Genomic DNA, 20660 nt, shown 5'->3' on the forward strand with positions numbered 1-20660 from the left:
AGAGTACCATGAAATTCATAATCAACACACTGCCACTATCTGGCACCAGAATTAGCAAGTAGAACTACCTTACCTTGAAGTAAGGATGAAGTTAGGATAAGACATGAAGTTAGAGTTGATCGACTCATCTCTGATCAAATTTTTCACCACAAACTCGACACACCTGGGATTATTCGGTTTAGCTCAAATATTGATTTACTAATCCCACAGCTTTCAGAATTGCAGAATGAACGGATGACTTTAAGATGCTGTGGACTAATGTCTTGCCCAGTCTTGAACTGGCTATGCTGCCCCCACAAGGAGTAAGCAAGTTGATAGACAGATTAATGCAGCACTTAACTAATAAAACTAATAAATAATGAAGACCCTCATTGCGCAACTCATAAAAAGTGTACAGTTGCAAAATTTGCATCTGTTACATCACATATGCCATTAAAAACTCACATATGCCATTAAAAACTAACACAAAAAGTCCAAGAACAGGCCCCAAACCATATTAACAATAACTGGGGCACTTGAATTTTGATAAAAATGTAACATTTTGTAGACAGTGTATTTATTGCAAACTAGAGCACTTTGCTGTAGCTGTACAATGTCAGAAACAAGTAGAAAGTGTACAAAATATCTAACAAGTTACAGTACAGATTTGTTCCAGAAAACACAATATACAGTTATAACCTGAACATTTAAACCAATACATTAAAGGTGAGTCCTTGCCATAGATAACTAGAAGAGCTGTTGCCCAGCTATGCAATAACTTAATTTATTTTACAAATCTTGAGACAAAGTGTTCTTAAAGTTACTCCAAAACTGCACAGATGAAGCCAATAAAGAGGAAAAGACAGTGCTTGTAATGTCTCATTTTCAGCATAATTTACAACAAAACAAATGTTACATTAGGAATCTGTCGGCAAGAACATCAATAAGCTATTCCAATAAAAACAACCTTTCTAAATAAAACTATTAATAAATAAACAACACTCTTCCCAGTAAAACATATTAGAAAATAACTTCTAATTTTAAAATGTAGGCAAAAATGTGTCCTTTTTAGTGCACAATAACAGCAAGGCAAAGTCCTGTAATAAAGAATTCAAGGCCATCTCAAGTACGTTTCACTCCATTCTGTAGAAACAGGGAACTGAAAATTCCTTCATTCACTGAAAAACAAAAAAAAAAAAAAAAAAAAAAGAAAACGTTTCCTAGAGAGGAGTTGTTGGCTTTGCATAGTCACAAGGTGTTTCATAGAAACAGTCTTCATTGACGACAGAGGTCAAGCTTTGAACACTAAACTCACGCTCCAGAAGAGCATTTAAATCCAAGCTAGTGCTCTCCGACTGGCTGTCCAAAGATCGACTGTGCTCTTTCATAGCTAACAAAATTCCTTTGTTTCTTCGAAGACTGTTTCCTTTTCGCCTGATTGCACAGTAATGTGCTCGCACAAGCTTGGGTTGTTTCCTTTGCACTTCCGGCTCCTCTGATTCTACTTGAACATGCGTGTTTTGTTGGCTTTCCCTTTTTTCATCATCTGACAGTGTCAGTCTTTGAAAGTGGGATTCAATGTCACTAGTTGGAGACTCTTTCTTTGTTGTTTCACAATAGTCGTCATCGTCACTCAGAATGTCTGACTCCTTGACAGTGTTATCATCAGCAAGGTCTATATGGGCATTTTCCTGTTTGGTCACATGGGGAGATTGGCTGGATTCAAGATTGGTATCGGTCGTGTGGCATCCACTGCTCTGGGTACTGCTGCTTAGACTTCCTTCATCAGAATCTATGAGTGTTCCTTTGAGAATCTCATTGCTGAAGGTCATTTCAGTGCTTAGCTGTTTACACAGCCAGGAGGCTCGTGAAGACCCTGTGAAGCCAGGTAAAAAGAAAATGGTTTACTAAACATTAATTACAGCTTTGGGCTGTTTAACTAAAAACACAAATTCAGAGGGGAGATGTTTTAATGGAAAGGATATAACAATATGATAGGTGAACACAACTATAGGTGAAAACTAGAACAGTGATTCCCCCGCTATATCGTGGTTCAGTTATTGCGCCCCCGCTATAGAGTGGATTTTTCTGTGGAACATATCTAATTTTATACATCTATTGTACACTACAGTAGACAAGAGTTTTGTGTTACAGTACCCAGATGATTTCTTACAAGGCCCGTTATTAGCTGAAACAGGAGACTCAACCAATCAGAGTCGGATTTTCATTCTCTTGGGCTCTGATTGGCTGCTGCTAACGTGGTGTGATCTCGCAAGAACAGCGAGCGTGGGTCCCCAACGCATTCAGTTCTCTGCGTATCGCGCACCTTGCTTATTGTCTGATTGTTGTGAGCAAACTTTTTGTCAACTTTTCATTTTGTTTTAAGCCTTACGATGGCTCCCAAGCGTCTTGCATCTTCTAAGCCTTCTGGTAGTAGTGAGCCTAAGCGCCAGAGGAAGACCTTGACCATTCAGGAGAAGGTAAAACTCCTGGATATGCTTCGGGAAGGAAATCGTTACGCGGACGTCGCTCGCCATCACAAATTTACATGTGTTTAAAGTGTGTGGGAGGGGTATTTTAAGGCTTAAACTATAAAAAATATTTATTTATATGGTCTTTCTATTTCTATATCACAGAATTTCACCTATTGCTGATGGGTCTGGAAAGTAACATCCGCGATAGGATCACTATATAGATAAAATCTCAGAAACTGACTGGTCAGCTAGCCTTGGGGAATACAGAAGGGCTGAGATGAAAAGCTCTTAACAAGCCAGTGAGGCCAGAAATAGATAGACAGACAGAAAGAACTTTATGTGTCCCCAGGGGGAAATTTGGCTTTGACAAATAGGGTATGACACCCACTGCAACTCCAGGAAAGAGAGAATGGGGGCAGAGTCTGCCTGCCTAGGAAGACAGGACGAATTTAAATTAAGGGCTGACAGAACGGCAAAGTGTCCCTGCCATTTTAATCCTGAGGAGGAGCCATTTTATGCTGGACCACAGGCCATGCCGGACCACATAGGACCAGAGACTAATCAACATATTAAGACAGGAAGCCACCTGGTAATCTAAGCATACTGGATGCTTAACATGAATCATGTTATATTATTATTTTTATTTGCCAACTCTCACATTTGTACTTTATTATTTTAAGCGTATTATCTATAATACATGAATAAATGAGGAACATTTCCTCCTGACTGTTCTGATACACCATCTGATTTCCTGAGACTGCAGATGTAGTTCAGCACTTTCCTCTTTCCTTTACAACAGCAGTCAGTCCTGACAGTGTGTTAAGACTGTGGGCCTTGAGAAATTCTGCTAAGGTCTACATAATAAAAGATTTTAAAAGGAGAGAAAAGGGTCACCCTAGGACCTTCACAAGACAAAACAGACAGCAGTAATTATGAAGTTTTCAGAATGGTACAAATTAGACATGAATCTTTATCTGGGCTGGGAAACATCATGGATAACTTTTGGAAAGTTATAGGACTGTCCATTAGAACAGGACTACATTTTATAGACCACAAGTTCTTGTCTGTGTGCAGAGCTTTTATGAGAAAATGGGGCCTTTACACATACAGATACAGCAATGAACCTTACTGTTTTTTATGCTCTTGAAAACAAACTACTGCTAATCAACAACAGTTGGCTGTGATATTAAAACATTACAGAGTACAGAAAAGCCCTGCTACTCTTTAATGACTTAAATCTAATTGATGGTGATCAAAATCACAAGTAAGTAATTCTAAGAAAGACTCCAGGTTGATCAGAATGGCTACAAACTAGTAAGCAGGTCATTCACTTCTGCGTATCTGTCTACATGAATGCAGGAAACACCAACACCTAGCTGTGAATTTAATCCGGGAGGCGAGTATCAAAAATAGGTCATTAGGTGGCTACAAAACTGAAGTGTTTATTCATGTTTATAAAGAGATGATATATAGTACAGTAATGCACCGACTTATAGTTCCATTTGGGACCAGTTATTTAGTCATATGTGACATTGGCCATATGTTGGTCACAAAATGTACAGGTCAAGGCAACTGAAGCATTGTGGGTCTGGTGTGGGTCACCAGTACACATATTTTAACTGCTGGTACAGAGTGACTTGAACCGATCTTCGAGTCCCCAGGTCCATGTAAGGGCAGCACCGATGAAATCAAACGTTAAAGGGCCCTCCAAGAGTCAGAAGACATTGGAGACTATGTGAAATAATAATAATGCAGCATTTAACATACCTGCTGCATTGCAAGCCAGCACAAAGCTTACATTAACATCTTTGCTGTACAACCCTGACAATGATGAACTCAAGACCCTAAATGTTGTTCTTCTATCACCAGCCACAGGCCTGCAACAGATAAGTGTATCAAAGAGTGTGTTTGCCATTTCAAGGAAGAAGGGAGGGCGATGTAACTGTGCTGACATGTTTCATCAGTCAGGGATGAAAAGTATAAGCTGTCATTTTATCATGCAAACAAACATCTTAAAAGTCACTTGTGAGGGGCCTATAAAAATGACAAGGCCACCAAAGCAAAAAAATTATTCCAACTCGGTGATGGTGAGCAGCCCTTTTAAGGATAGCAAGCTACCTAAAGCAGCCACGTAACAAGCATTAATAAATAACTTCACCTTAAGTAGCCTGGTAGATGAGGACCTAGGGAATTGAAATTTACCCGATGTCCAAGGTGTTCAAATTTTATTGGAGCAAAGAGACTTTCAAAATGGTAGTCATTCCACAAATTGTGTATTGGTGAAGATGAAGAAATGTACAAATTTTACAGTAGTGGGAAGAATAAGTTTAGTAGATAGAATCTAGTAGAATAATTTAGGAAAGGGACAGTTAGGTTTACAAAGTAAAGAAAATCTGTATCCAGTAACCTCTTTCACATCAAAGTAAACTCACCAATTCTTGCCGACGTTGGCACAGTATTTCGCAATGGTACAATGCGCTCTTTGCAACTCTTCTCTAAGGGGAAGTCACATTTTAGGTTTCGTCGAAGGCTCTCCCGTAGGATTGAACGGATTGCCTTGATTGTATTTGCCTTGGTTTCTGGTACACTAAAGGAAGCAATAAAAATTGCAGTGTAAATTTCAACAAACAAAGACATAACAAAGAAACACACTTGGGCATGCCAAACCTGTACCCCCTGTCAATAAAGCAATATGGAAGTAATCCCTTAGTTATTCTGGTTAAGTATTCAAAACAATATAGACTTACAACTAATTTAGCTCAGTTTCACTAATGTTCTGGTTGCTCTACACAAAACACAACAATTAAACACTAGCATGCTGTAGTGTGTAGTGTGTGTCTAGCTCAGGTTTGGTTGGATTTAATAAATATCCAACTCTAGTTGTCAAGTTAGTTATGTGCATCTTGTTGTTTATGGTTTAAATAAAGTACAGCTTATTTACCTTACTAGTTCTAGAAATATCTACAAAATGGACAAAAATGCTAAATAAATTTATAATAATCTCTACAGTATGAAATATTAATTGATAAGTAGAAGTTTAATATAGAAGGTCAGAAAAAATCCTCATGCATATGCAAATCATCATGCATTTACAAATGAATTAAGATAATTAAATGGAGTGGGATTACTCACTTGGGAAGAGAAGCACATTAAATAAATGTAAATTAGACTTGTATAAAAGTATCTAAACTGACAATCACTTAAATATTTTCAACTGTGTAGTGCAGTTACCATTTTAGCATCCTTAAGTGGCAGAACTTTAAGAATTTTGCAATTTGGAGGTTATTAAGAAAGGTAATTTACACAGAAAAAACAGTATTCTTAATGCTGAAATTTGATTGACAGTAAAGCATTGTACAGAATTATAACAGCAAAAATACTACCAGTTTGATGCAGCAGTATGTGCAACATAAGCAAAATCACGCACCCTTCAGTTCTTAAAATGAAAAACATAACCCAAATGATATTTTGGAGCTACTGGTGTCACTCAACACAAGAACAAACAAAAAAAACAAAAAACACACAAATGGCTCCACAGGCTTGCCTAACTCGACTAGCATGTACTTAACCACTGTACTATTCTGAGGAGTCAGAAAATGGACAATTCTCACCCCCCGCCCCCCAATAAAAAGAATGCAAGAAACAAACACACCAATCCTCCCTTGCTGTAGATTTGTTTTCAAAATAGCCCCAATAACACATCAATCGAGTTATTATATTTAGCAGTTCAGCACCAAATCAGTCCTTTCAATCTATAATTTAATAATTTTTATATAAGAAAAATCATTAATTACATACAGTACAATGGACTGTTTTTACAATATTCTTCATCACAGAAAAATGCCTGCTTTCTGACAACACAGGTCTTTAAACAATATAAACTAATTAAATCCAGTGTACTGCACACTTGTATACTTTTCTCAGAAATGAACAAAAGCTGCACATTTTGTAATCACCCTTCATCCCAGAACAATGTCATGTATCAAGAATGCAGTATTCTGTAAAGGTCTGTAAATAAGATACGAACAATAAATGAAGATAATGTGAATGTCATGGCACATCTCCTAACAGCCATATGTAAAATGTGTGTAGATTACTGTATGTTGCTTCCTAAATCACAAAAATGGATGGAACAGGACATGGAGGTCAAATAAGATAATATAAAAATTGATGTTTATTCTAAATACCAACAACTTTATTAAAAAAGTCTTCACCCATACCTAAGTGATGCCCTAACAATTTTCCATGCTATGCTTTGTTGAGCTCAGTCAGCATGACTTTCACAGCAATTATATCACACATCTCCAGTACGCCATCAGCTGAACATTAACAGTGACATATCTGTCTCATTAGATAAAACGCAGGATATGTAATAGGAAGTGAGTGACTTCTATTTAACTGGATGTTTACCTGCTACACAGTTGGAAAACTGTTTCAGGACGTCCCTCAATTTCAGATTTTGTGTGAACCAGTTCCCAAAAGCAATTGGTGTCAGTCCCTGCATAAAATGTAAAGTAAAAAGGCTATAATGGCATCTTAAATTTCATTTTAGCACTTTCATATGTTTTAAAGCACTTTACCTTGTAGACTGTTCATATAAAGCAGATTAACTGAACTATTTCTTTGTAATTTACAAATGAGGCAACAAAGAAGAATTATGCAAGCCTTAATCTTCTGTTAAAAACATTTCATCTGTGAATTTTCAGAACCTACAACCGCCAGTGCATATGTGCATAAAAAGCTTTATAAGAAAGCATAGCAAAGCTTCATGACTTAACTGCTTTGCAAATTATTAACAACAAAGTAATAGACTTCCAAGTTTTATCATAAAAATACATATACACATATATATAGTAGAAAGATATATACACATACACACAAAAATACACAGATATGAATGCATATACAACAAGCTAATTTCTAATTAAGTAATAAAGGAAGCAAAGTTTATGACAAATTGGAAAGTAATCAGTAAAGATCACACTCTGAACACATACCAGAGGCATTTCCAAGTCTGACTTGAAGAGCAGATAATGGTATTAGCCATCGAAATTTAAATGGGTCCAAATCACCATGGATGTAGGCTGCTCGGGAGTTTGCGTGCTTTCAAACAAAATTTATAAATAGTTAATTTTGGCTGTCTCCAGAAAAAAGATGCACATACAAAGATGACCATGGTTGCACTGTGACTTGGCCTAATATAGTATCAAATACTAACATTCTTATTGCTCATTTTGGATTGTACGTAACAGGAAACACTTACCATTTTCTTTTTAAGCTTGTTACTCTCTCTGTACACCAAAATCACAGCTTTCTTAAAAACTGTAATACAAAAAAAGCAAATAATGTAAACAGATACACCAGTTCACATATAAATCTATGTCAAACAGTATACTGTCAATGCTGGAACAAAGTACTCCAGTATTACTATTGTAAATGATTAGTAATTCTTATTTTTTTGCTTTCTAAGCATTTATAAAGGAAGTCTGTAAATTAAAAAAAAAAAATTACATTCTCCTCCATAAACCCCTGTCAATACATAAAACAACAATTTACCTTGGAAAAAGGAAAAAAGTATCCTAATACACAAACTCAGACCAAAACACTATACATGACACTCAAACTGTAACAATCTAATTGTTCCTTGCTTTGAGGAGTCACATTACCTCATCAATAAACTCTTAATAAAAAATATTTTTCATACATATGGGTTGGAGACAGTGGCACTGACCAGAAAGCAGGAGACAGCATCTTTAACTCTGCAACCTCCAGCTCTAAGATTTGCATTGGGTGTGACAAGGATGGATAGGATTAGAAATGAGTACATTAGAGGGTCAGCTCAAGTTGGGCAGTTGGGAGACAAAGTCAGAGAGGCGAGATTGCATTGGTTTGGACATGTGCAGAGGAGAGATGCTGGGTATATTGGGAGAAGGATGGTAAGGATAGAGCTGCCAGGCAAGAGGAAAACAGGAAAGCTTAAGCGAAGGTTTATGGATGTGGTGAGAGAGGACATGCAGGTGATGGTTGTAACAGAACAAGATGCAAAGGACAGAAAGATATGGGAGAAGATGATCCGCTGTGGCGACTCCAAATAGGAGCAGCCGAAAGAAGAACATACAACTCTTGCAGTTGCACAAACAATCGACAGATTGCAAATTACATCTTGTGAAAACCCACTATTATAACATGTGGGACATATCGAGATGAAGTCATACTACTTTTTTTTATCCTGAAGTCATACTACTTTTTTTATCCTAAGAGATTGGCTTGTCTTCCCTTTTAAACTAAGGAAGTGCATTCTTACTGTTTAGAAATGTTTTTTATTTGTCGTATTTGCAAAAAAACAACAGGAGATATTTTACAAATGCATTACTTGCTAATAACCATAACTTTCTCCTTTAATCCAACCAACTACCATACCACACACCTTACAAAAGAATTTTATACTGAATATTTCATTTCGCAATTTTTTGGACAAAAATTTAAAACAGAAAGGATAATAAGTTTGTGTCCTCTTTATAGGGAAACGGGGAAAGAAAACAAGGCAAATTAGATTTGTATTTCGTGTTTATCAAGACGTGCATATTTTCCATCACCTATTATCCTTGTGATATAAGTCTTACTGTACTGTTTATTAATTCAAGTGTGTTTTGGTTATTTATTGAACAGCCAGCTCAGAAAATGAAGAGTGTGAAGGAGTGTATGCAATCCTTTGCCTTAATTTATGAATTTCATCCCATACTACATATATACAAATTCTCCAACCCGCTTAATTCATTTCAGGCTTCAAGTGGGGATATAAAGCACACGTTTAGTTCTATCTACTACAGATAATGTTTTGAAACAGTTCCAGGATTAAATCTTAGGTGAGTTACAAACAACTGTGTGCAATTCCTTCCCTAGGCCCCATAATGCAGACATGAACTCATACCAAACATGTGTGGTGTAGGTGAATTTGGGACTTTAAATTGATCTCATATATAGTCATATGACTCTGCAATTAAATGAAGCCTCCTCAAAACTGTATCCCTACCTTGCACCCAGTGCTCTCAGGATGACTTCTAACATCTCAAAATATTTAACCGGATCAAGCAGATTTGAGATTGCTAACTTTTTATAATTTGTGTCTGTGTTAAGTAGCTCAACAACTACTGTATTAGGCAGGAGAGAACATTTGTGCTCTTAGAGAGTATATCAGGTAGTGGGAGCATTTCTAAATGGATCACATCCACTTTGGAATATCTGCAAAAATAATTCACAGATGTCAAGTTTCTTTGTCATTTCAATTGACATAAGACATTTAACAGTTCAAAGGGATCTTCATACAGTGTGTGACTGATAAATGCAATACACATATGATCCAGAAAATGTATGATTAACAAATACCAATATAGCAGCAAGGACTTGGAGACTAGTTAGGGTTGAGGAAAAAGTACAAAAGAATCCTCAACTAAACGTACTGCAAAGTACTCTTGACAACAGTTTCGGCCAAAAGTTCAAGTTTCGCACAGGACAATGAGCGCTAAGCAAAGGCAAATTATGAGTGGCTTACGGATAATTCTGGGAATGTCACTAAGTGGCCCTTCATGAGCCTGGCCTTTGGCCAAATCTCTGGACAGACCAGAAAATAACTGTCCACTTATAAGCTTCATTAAATCTAATAGAGGATCTTCAGAGAAAAATGGCAGAAATCCACAAATCCAGGTATGCAAAGCTTATAACACATCAAACCCAAGAAAACTCCTTGCCATAATCACTGGAAAGTGTTTCAACTAAGCACTTCCTGAAGGGTCTGAATACCTGTGGCAATGTGATATTTCACAAACATTTCTAAAATCCTGTTTTCACTTTGTCATTTTGGGGTATACACTGTTGTTTGATGGGGGGAATAATTTAAATTTAATAGTTTCAGCATAAGGCTACAACATAAGAAAATGTGAAAAAAGTTGTTTTGTGTTGTTTTTGTGTACTTGATGTTTTTGTAGCAATTTCAAAAGAGAGAGAAAAACAGACACATAGAAAAAGTGACCTCTGCAGCCCCAGGATGGAAAGCACCTGTTCACATTCAGTTACATCTGGCTCTTTACTATTTAAACGATTGGACCTTACTTATTCTATGTTAATTAATGTTGACTTATTTTATTTTCTTACTGTGTCTTATTTTTCTATTCTTTATTTTGTAAAGCATTTTGAGCTACATTTTTTTGTATGAAAATGTGCTATATAAATTGTTGTTGTTGAAAATATTATTTGTTAGAGGTACGGCTTGGTATATGTAGGTTAGCCTCATTAATTCATCCAGGCCACAGGTCTTGGTTGTGTAGCTGCCAGCTGGGTAAGGGGTTGGCCGTTACAAAACTAAGATATACACACACACAGATATACACACACACACACACACACACACACACACACACAAATGATGCTAGCATGCTGACATGGGCATGTACTAGCTTAAGTGTGTCAGTCTGAGGCCCAGTGGAGCAAGACATAGTGCAGGTAGTTTAACAAGATAAACCAAATCAGCAGTGCCGGAATTAATTTTATTTAAACACATGTGCTTTCACCTTAAAGTGATAACTGATACATGGGGGCACGGATGTGGAGCAGCAGAAAAGCTTGAGATCAAACCGTGCGGCAAATGCTTAGGAATAAAAGAACCACCATCAGCTTTGAGTGAACGTGTAAGCCTGAACATATATCCACACAGAATTTAAAAGTACTAAGCCTGACACTGTATATTTCTCAAACTTGAAATTAGGCCGAAGTGGGTTTGTTTCTTTTAGCGAAGAATACATTTTTGTTCGATCTGAAGATAATCTCTCTTTATGAGTATTGTACTAGAGTCTTTGTGAAGGCACATCTTAGCAATACTTTTTTTGTGATCAACTTTTTTTTTACTTTGAGGTTAATAAGCAGAAACAGCAACAGTGATTATATGTACAGGCAGTCCCCGGTTACGTACGAGATAGGGACTGTAGGTTTGTACTTAAGTTGAATTTGTATGTGAGTCGGAACAGGTACATTATTTTAATAAATGCTATTGTTGACCGACTGTATCCAAGTGCTCTGCCAATGAATGATGAAATTTTACCTCTCTTTGACCTTTTTATTTTTTCTATTTTATTTTCAATGGTGATGGTTTTTCTCTTCTTTACTGTATCACCAGCACTTGCATTAGATTTGTGTTTCAGAAACATTCTTGAAGAGTGAAGACAAAAGGTTAAGATGAGCTCTTCTGCACAGTGCTATACAGTACACGATGTCACAGCAGGAAGGCACCAGTCAATATGTCTGATATACTGACAAGAGACAACTTCCTGCTATGTGCATAACAGTACAAGCAGGCTTGCTATTGAGAATGACTGGGGGCGGCGACGGGGGGTTCATCATCAGCCCACTTCACAGTCACCTCCACTACAGTGCCTGCAGTGTCTGCCCGCCGAGAACGAACACGGTGCGGCCAAATGCGGGTAGTGAATCGCCCAACCCCAATTCAACAGGCAGCCATCCGAAGCACACAACAATGCTACCTCCGCCGCCCCGTTCACCCTCAATGACCTCCGTTCAACCTCAACCGGGTCACCACTTGCAGCATTACCAGCCATGTGAGCTGGGCGGGCAGTGAAATGCCCCCCTCTGCTCCATGCAGCCTGCGTCCAGTCAGGAGCAGTAGCTGCAGCGGCGTAGTGGGCAGGCAGCGAACCATCGTCCTGCACACGAGCGATAACTGTGGCGCCGGTGACTATAGACCAGGAGCAGCCCGAGAGACACTACACTGCGCGAGCAGCGAAATCGACCCCCTCCGGCCACCACTTGCAGCAACCCCAGACCGAAGATGATGGAGCGGCAGTTACTGAGGCGCATGTGTCGCAGCTGCGGCCTCGTTCGTAAGTCGGATCTCCGTAACCTGGGGACTACCTGTACTTATAATTTTCTAGAGATCACAACAAAAAAGTGTAATTATTACTAATTTTCTTTAATGGTGTATTCAAATTTGATGCATGCTTCATTATTTTTAATAAACTTACCAAATACGGTAAGCTCTGGATCTTTTCTCAGACGGCCCAAAGATGGGAATGGGTTCAGCCAGACAACCGATGAATGCATGAGGAACTCTCCCATAGAAATCTCTGTGACCTGTGTTGTAGAAACAAAAATAGAAAGTTTATCATATGGGCAGTAAAAAATGTAACAATTTTTAAGGGTTTCTCTTCTGACACCAGGACATTAAGGAGCAACAAACCAACAACCGAAAAAGCAAATTAAAGGTTAACAAACTTTTTGTCATGCATTGTCCCTGCACATAACCTCTGTGAAACCTGTCATGCATCACGCTTCCCTAGACATGTTTTTCACTTTCTACTTACTTAGCGACCTATACTAAAAACACACTTTTAACTTAAACAGGCTTGTCTGTTCGTGTCTTTCAGATTCAAGTCCTTTTACATATACAATGTTTTCATGCATGTCCACTGACTGTACAGTTGACTTGGCATATTTTAGGTTTTGACATCTGTTGGGTTTATCTAAAATCTATTCCAATGTTGACAAGATTCCCTCCCTAGTTCACTTTATACCGTGTCATCTCATACTCCTGCTGTCAGTTTTATTTCAATTGATTTTGTAACTGTGTCACCAGTTGTGTTTAGTTTTCTCATAGTTAACTGAGATCAGCCGTTTGACAAAATAAGAGGTAAAGAGAGGAGTGTGCAATGGCCTTATAAATTTTAACACAAAAAATTAGATAATAAAAAAAGTGCCAAAATATTTAAAAGGCGTCACTATTAAAATAAAGGTAAGCAATATAGTAGAGGCAATAGTAACATCCTTAAGGCTCAGACTTGCAAAGGAAGCAGCACAACTGATTTTACTGAGACTTGGCAGGTATTTAAATTTTCATCCCTGCTTACATACATTTGTAAACCAAATATCACAACACCACTCACTTTTTGCACTCTGTTGTAACTTCCTGAAAGTGCTTTCAAGTTTTTGAAAATTCTGCAATGTGATTGCTTCATTAGCCTCAAAATGCATTTCCTGCAAGTACTTCATATTTTACAGGTTCAGCCCGAGTATTTAACATGACATACACTACCTACAAAGCCCAAAAAAAATCAAAAAACTGATTTCCATCAGTAGACATGTGTATAGAAACACATTTGGAATCCCTTGTAAAAAAAGCATTTTGGTGCACACCTACAGTAGCTGGTACTCTGGTAGCTATCGGTGGAGATCAAATTACACAATTCAGTTTAAGCAAATCAAGAACTCACAAATCAAAATCATGTGTTTTAAGTACTCTATATTCACTGAAAGAGTCCTTATAAGATGCATTATAAATTAGCATCCAACAGTGCTTGTAAGGGTCCACCTTTCTGTGGTATATGGATGGTTGCAAACCATTTTTGCTAAACACTTAGAAATTAATAGATATTTTTTGTATGTAATCAGACCATACGGTGCTGCATAATTTTTCATCAAATATAGTTCCCGATTCACAAGCAAAAAACAACCTTTAACCAAATAAAACACTGTAAAACGGCACTTACATTACTTTCACTATTACTGAAAAAGCCCTGTACCTCTTTTTCAGGTCCACTTTGCTCTGCAACCAATTGATCAAATACAGTTCCAAAATCTTCATAGATCTTCTGCATCTCATTAATATGACTTGCAACTTTTTCCATTGCTTTAAGTGCCTCTGAAAACAGTAATATACAATAATGTTAAGTTTTTGTTTACACAGTAAGCCTTTTACAACCTCTACTCTGTATTTGTTGAAAATCAGAGCACGTAATCTATTAATAAAAATAAAAAAAGAACACCTTGCCTACTCTGGATAAAGCAGCATCTCATAGTTAAGAAAATATCATCATGTATGAAAACACTGTTAATATTCATACCTTATGCATTTCAATAAATAATCACAAACAATACAGAGGTGAACAGAAACAAGTGGGAAAAATGGGTTTTATTCTTTAAATGGTCAAACATGAAAGTTGGCCACAATACTACAAATCTACTTTCATTATTATTATTGTCAACCTAGATTAAATAAATATGCAAATTGCTTTTAACTATATTTGCTGTCAGAGGCTATAGTGGAATACACAGTAGTTACCAAATCCATTAAAAAGTATGAGTCACCAACAAAGCATGGTTTGTAAGTACCATTAGCATTCTACAGAGAAAGGAACCCATTAGTAAAACAAAGCAATTTTAAACTATACATAGAAACAGAAAAGCAGCAAAATGACTACCAGACATATATGTTAATGGATTCATTATCCTTATACTATTCACAACTGACTGACTTACACACTCACTCCAACAAAAACACTATTTCTCATGTAATTTAAAAAATGAAATTTGACAGGATTGTACATCTAGGGCAGTATTTTTCCGCTAAAAAAGGATCTTTAAATATATAAAAATTTAGGGGTAAAAACAACCCCTACAATAGAAAATTCTAAGAAATGCTTTGATTTGATTGAAATGTAGTAACCTTCTAGAAAAAATATAAAATCAGCTGACCTGCTTTTTTGTTTGCCAGTAGTAGTATGTTGAGAGGGCACAAAACAACCCAAATACAAAATATTAAATTGACTGCATTGGCCATGCAAATGTGCAGCCTTTAAACACTGTTGCTGTTCGTAATAACTTAAAAAGTACAACACAAATCAGTCTTAGAACTGTATTGTCTGGTTATAGCTTTTGGGCTAAAGCCATATTATTAAAATAAAAGATGCATTATAAAATTATATAAAATTTGAACTTACAACTGACAAAAACACATTACAATAAATGCTTGAGTGAACAATTTAAAAAAAATGTAAATCGCAAATGTTTAATAATACTATGCAACTACATCTCCACCCCACCTCCTCATGTGAACCTTCGACTGACAAACTTGAAAACAAATGTTTGAGTGAATGAAGTAAAAACCCACATCTAAAAAAACTGACTAGAACTCCCATTTTTTTCCCCTACAAGGGTTTCTTGGGAGTTTTTCCTTGTCTTCTTAGAGAGTCAAGGCTGGGGGGCTGTCAAAAGGCATGGCCTGTTAAAGCCCATTGTGGCACTTCTTATGTGATTTTGGGCTATACAAAAGTAAATTGTATTGTATTGTATCCAGTAAGGTAAACTGTTGTTTTCATACACTAGGCCTATTTCAATTTGTATATTGTTTTTGATCAATTAAATCACTTGTGATTGATTATCTATCAATTCCACCATATAGTACAAAGTAAGGGTGGATGGAAATTAGATTAGAAAATAGGGAAATTCAGATGCATAGAGCAGCAGAAACATAAAAACAAGGATATAGACTTACAGGAAAATAATATAGCCTATCAATAAATCAATCAATCAACATGTAACTAGAAAAATATAAAAAAGCTTAACGAGTGCATTGGGAGGAAGCACTGAATTGCTTATTTTCTTCTCTATCATTACAGATGTATTAAATTTAGAAATCTGGAATCAAATTGTGCAATTTGTAGTGACACACTGGAAGTGATAAAAGATTTGGCGTAAAATAGAAATGGCAACAATTAAGAAGATGTAATGTATGTGAATGATAGCCAATGCCCTTCATCTTAGGGCTCATTTATACTTCACGCTCAGAACGCGTACGCGTCCACATCATGGCTCATTCATTTCACGCGTCCTCTGAGCAGGTCCTCAGAAATTAACGTGACTCGTGCGCGAGTTGCAGTACCAGCAAAAAGTCGGGGGGCGCAGTGTGCTAAAAGTCGGAACGTGACGTCAGAGTCTCTGTTTACTATCTACATGTGACAGCAAGCCTCTATGGAGATCCTTCGGGATCGATGTGCGCTTTGCTGTTTGATGAATGGCTCAAATACAGCGCTATACATTATGTAGCCAATGTGAAGTTGCAAAAAAAAAATAAACGGCACAAAAGATGGTATGCGAGACTTTTAAAATGTATCGTGTCATTTATATATGTCTTTTTTATTTCTTTTAATTTTTGCAACTTAACAACAGCAACATAATGTATAGTGTTATATTTGAGCCACTGAGAAAAAAATAAAGGACACGGTGAAAACGTGTATTTTGTGATTAAAGTGGAAATTTCGGCTTTAATCTCAAAATGTCCACTTTAACCTCGTAGTTTACTTTATCATTAAAGCAGACGGTCGTAAACGTCATCCCAGTTTTTAATCGCTACGAGCTTCTTGGACCTGACACCCGGTAAAGTAAAACAATAAAAAACAGATGGCACAAAAGATTTGCTTCAGCAGCGGAAAGCAGCAATAGATCGCCAAACAGAACAAATTAAATGTATGATATTCCAACTCTCTGCACATTTAGAATCTTTAGATTTATACTTAATCTCACTTTCATGATGAAATGCATTAAAATGTGTATGTTACATTTTACATATAATTTCTTTTAAATAATGAATACTGTTAATAATTACACACATGGGGGTGTCACGGTGGTGGAGCGATAGCACTGCTGTCTCGCAGGGAGTTATGTCTCTGGTATTTCCTGCTTGTATTCCACACTTTGCTCCGGTTTCCTTCCAAAGATATGCAGATTTGGGGATTTGGTGCCGCTAAAATGACGCTAGTGTATGTGTGTGCTTGTATTCTCCTTGTGATGAACTGAGGCCTCGTCAAGGGACTGTTTCTCACTCGTGCCCAATGCTTCCTGGAATGGACACATCCCTGGATTGATGGATTTATTCAATAAACATCCTTTTCAGAGATATTGCGGTAAGGTGTTATCGGAATTTAATAGGTGTTTTAGGCAATTCACAACACAGAGAAGCCGAACATGTTCTCACCGTGATAATATCTCGCACTGCCACCTGGTGGATTCCTCCAGATTTACGTAAAGTACGCGCGCAAGTATAAACACTACAACGCTTGCGTAGCAGGAGCGTCCGCTGCAGCATGCGTCGCGTTGCGTGAAGTATAACTCCGGCCTTAGGGTACTACTTGTGAATTACTAGCTGCACCAAAAACTTTCATAAGTGTATTGAAAAGGTGTATTTGTTAAATTTGAGGCAGAGGGTTGGCCAATTAAAACATTGTGCTTCACAGGAGTTTTAAGCAGAGGTCATTTTGATGAAAGAGTACTGTCCTAAATTCTGTTTTAAAAAAATTACACAGGTGTTTGTTTCCCAACTCTCTAGTTTTTTAAACAAACTTGACAGTTTGCACGCATGGAGAACCTTAATGTTAACCTATGATTATTGTAATGTTAATTCTATTCCTTTGGATGTCACTGTTCAGGTCTGCTTCGCTTTAGTAAATACTCTCTTGAAAATTGTATATGCAGCTGTTTGCTTCCATTAACTACAGTATGTAAGCAGAATGAAGCATGCAAAAACAAATAATTTCTTCTTAATCTAAAGATAGCAAATATTACTCTTTAAGTGTAGAAATGCTCGGATTCCATCAAACTGAAAATAACTATTTGGAAAAATAAATACAGTGCTCTTATAAATAAGGCTGACTCCAGCATAATAAATCATCTTCAAATGTAAACATTGCACTCTACCATAAAACGCATTGTAAAAGAATGAATAAAAATACATCTTCATTCATTTTTAAGTAGATATGTTTGAACGTTTAATGGAAATTCTCTCATACAACGTGCAGCGACTCATTTTGAGTACGATGTGCTTTTAAACATCTCTCCTGAAAGCTTTTCTATTTATTTCAATAACTTCAACTTGAAAATGGCCAAACCCACTCATCCTATATTAACTTCATGTTTCATTTGGTGCCTGAATGTGACCATAAACATACCTGTTAAGTGATAGTGCTCCTCACTCTCAGCATCTGTTAGAGACACTAATTCACGTAGAAGTAATGGGTACTTCAAGACTCGCTGGACAGGTTTGATGAGATAGGACTCCAAAGTTGATGAATGCTGCTTTGTGGGATTTTTTGCATCTAAGAACTCTTTAAAGGCTCTGTCTGTTTTAGCTGCAATTAGCAAAGGAATAGAAAAAAATAAACAAAACACAGGATTTTGATGTGTAGGTCCTGTCACCCTTAAGATGTTTTATTTCACAAGGGCCCATTCCACTGAGCAGCAAAATATCAAAATACAGTAGATGGAACTGAAAGATATCCACCTGAACTTAAAATATGACATGAAAGGTAACAATCAAGAAAATTAATTATAAACTAAATGAAACCACCTCAGATAAAATTAGACACATACCATACTATGTGGGTTTTTTTTTTTAAAATGGTGTGCATAAGCTCCACAGATGCTCAATGCCCTTAAGCCAGACTATTACACTTTATGTAAAGCAAAACAAAACATAGCAGGACTTTTATCAAACTAACATTTGATATCATTTTGGAATAACAGTATATAAAATCTTCTGCTTGAAGGGAGAAAGAAATACCAACACCTTGGTAATGTGTATACATAATTTTATATTATTGGGTTGACTAATATATTTGCAAAACGTCACACGTTAAACCTAGACAAAATCAAATTGAGCTGAATCTTGATTTGGTTTTGGCAAAGGCCCAATCCAGTTATTTGACTGCAGCACTGAAAATATTCCAGCATTATCTTTAATGATCAATGGCCCCAGTTCACTGTATACACACTTACCTAGATTTCAGTTTTCTTTCAGCACAAAAATAAGACATGGATATATATACACAATCATTCAGCTGAATATAAAACAATACATTATGCACTTTGCTGGTGCAATTATGCTAAATGTATTTGGCAGCAGTCTTTTTATCTCCTCTTTAATCATCTAGCACTTTACTTCAACAATTATCCTTCTGACCAAGTATGTATTACTGTAGAGAAAGGGAAACCATGCAGTGTTAAAAAGACATTGCAATAGGGTACAGTCAAACATATGTGAATATATGTTGGTGTGTTAGAATAATGGCCCATTATTTTAGGAAAATAAAACAAAGTTAAAGGAATGATGCATAAATGCTAGTGGAACTTGATAATAAGATTTTAACAGCATTCTCCCAGCCCAGTGACCCTGACCTGAACTGCAGAGGGCTTGAGAATGTAAGTGTGTATATGCTGTCATACCTGATTCAAGCTGGAAATGCTGCCGATAACACAGTTACACCTAAATGTAAACCGTACTATGATGTAAAGTAGTAAATAAAAGTGTTTTTCAAAATGTCAAAATTGAAGGGATTAGAGTACACAGCATGGACGACGTACAAGTAACATCTTTTTAAAATCTAAAATAAGTAAATATACACTAACAAAAAATGACCCTTTCATCACTGTGATGAATATCTAATGCAAGCACTGCAATTGTAAGGTATTTTTTTAACATTAATACAAGTTATAGTTGCACCAAAATGTGTACAAACAATTCTGTCTACCGAATCTAAGAAAATGTTTGCTAGTTACCAGCAGACTCTTACTGGTATCTTGTCATCTTAGATGTGTATTTTAAACAAGCTGCTTACCTCTCTCAAGCACTTTTTGAACCTTGATTTGATTTGCACAGAAGCCACTATACAGCTTAAAGTGGTCTGCATAATACAGGAAGGAGCCTCCAAGAGAAAACAGCAATTTCTGAAAGACAATTACACGCATGAATGTTTAATAAATAATTACTTGATTGGAGCATCTTTGTCTATTTATGTGCTATAAACCTGCGGTGGGCTGGCGCCCTACCCGGGGTTTGTTTCCTGCCTTGCGCCCTGTGTTGGCTGGGCTTAGCTCCAGCAGACCCCCCGTGACCCTGTAGTTAGGATATAGTGGGTTGGATAATGGATGGATGGATGGATGAGCTATAAACTGTGCTATAAAAACGCTGGCAGGTAAAGAAACCAATGAAAGATTGTCAATAAACTTAAATGATGAACAAATGCAAAACAATAATATAGTTAAGAATCACAATTAAACTACATTGTGTTTCCCTGACTTTTACTAATGAAACAAATTCCTGTTTTAACCAAACTTTTCAGCAGCTGTAAGCTCAATGGAACAAAAACCAGACTGCCACAGAATGCTTTATGAGGCAGCATGGCAACTAATTAAAATGTTCACATTAAAGCAAGCTGTGCACCTTAAATAGAAAATAAGCTGAAAAAGGAAAGCTCTCAATGGAACACAAATATATAACTGAGGTGCTGGAAGAAAGAAAACAGAAAACTTTAGATTTTGCAGTAAATAATTTATTGGACTTGCTGCCACTAGTAGTAAATTAATGTGTAAAAA

The 20660-nt window shown here is 36.7% G+C and overlaps 1 protein-coding gene across 6 annotated transcripts in view; it reads right to left on the reverse strand.

Annotated features, from left to right (window-relative positions):
- Window positions 1-539: 539 nt before the first annotated feature.
- LOC120525664 (T-lymphoma invasion and metastasis-inducing protein 2-like) overlaps window positions 540-20660 on the reverse strand; it is a 314032-nt gene continuing 293911 nt past the window's right edge. For all 6 annotated transcript variants that reach the window (XM_039748157.1, XM_039748156.1, XM_039748158.1 and 3 more), the window contains 9 exons: window positions 19904-20012; window positions 18239-18418; window positions 14039-14157; window positions 12485-12593; window positions 7717-7775; window positions 7451-7556; window positions 6864-6951; window positions 4886-5040; window positions 540-1855 (listed from right to left, as the gene is read on the reverse strand). In XM_039748157.1, coding sequence (XP_039604091.1) covers window positions 1200-1855; window positions 4886-5040; window positions 6864-6951; window positions 7451-7556; window positions 7717-7775; window positions 12485-12593; window positions 14039-14157; window positions 18239-18418; window positions 19904-20012 — 1581 coding nt within the window. In that variant the 3' untranslated portion in view covers window positions 540-1199. The remainder of the gene's footprint in view (window positions 1856-4885; window positions 5041-6863; window positions 6952-7450; window positions 7557-7716; window positions 7776-12484; window positions 12594-14038; window positions 14158-18238; window positions 18419-19903; window positions 20013-20660) is intronic.

The sequence above is a fragment of the Polypterus senegalus genome, chromosome 3 (assembly GCF_016835505.1).
Source record: "Polypterus senegalus isolate Bchr_013 chromosome 3, ASM1683550v1, whole genome shotgun sequence".
Taxonomy (NCBI): Eukaryota; Metazoa; Chordata; class Cladistia; order Polypteriformes; family Polypteridae; genus Polypterus; species Polypterus senegalus.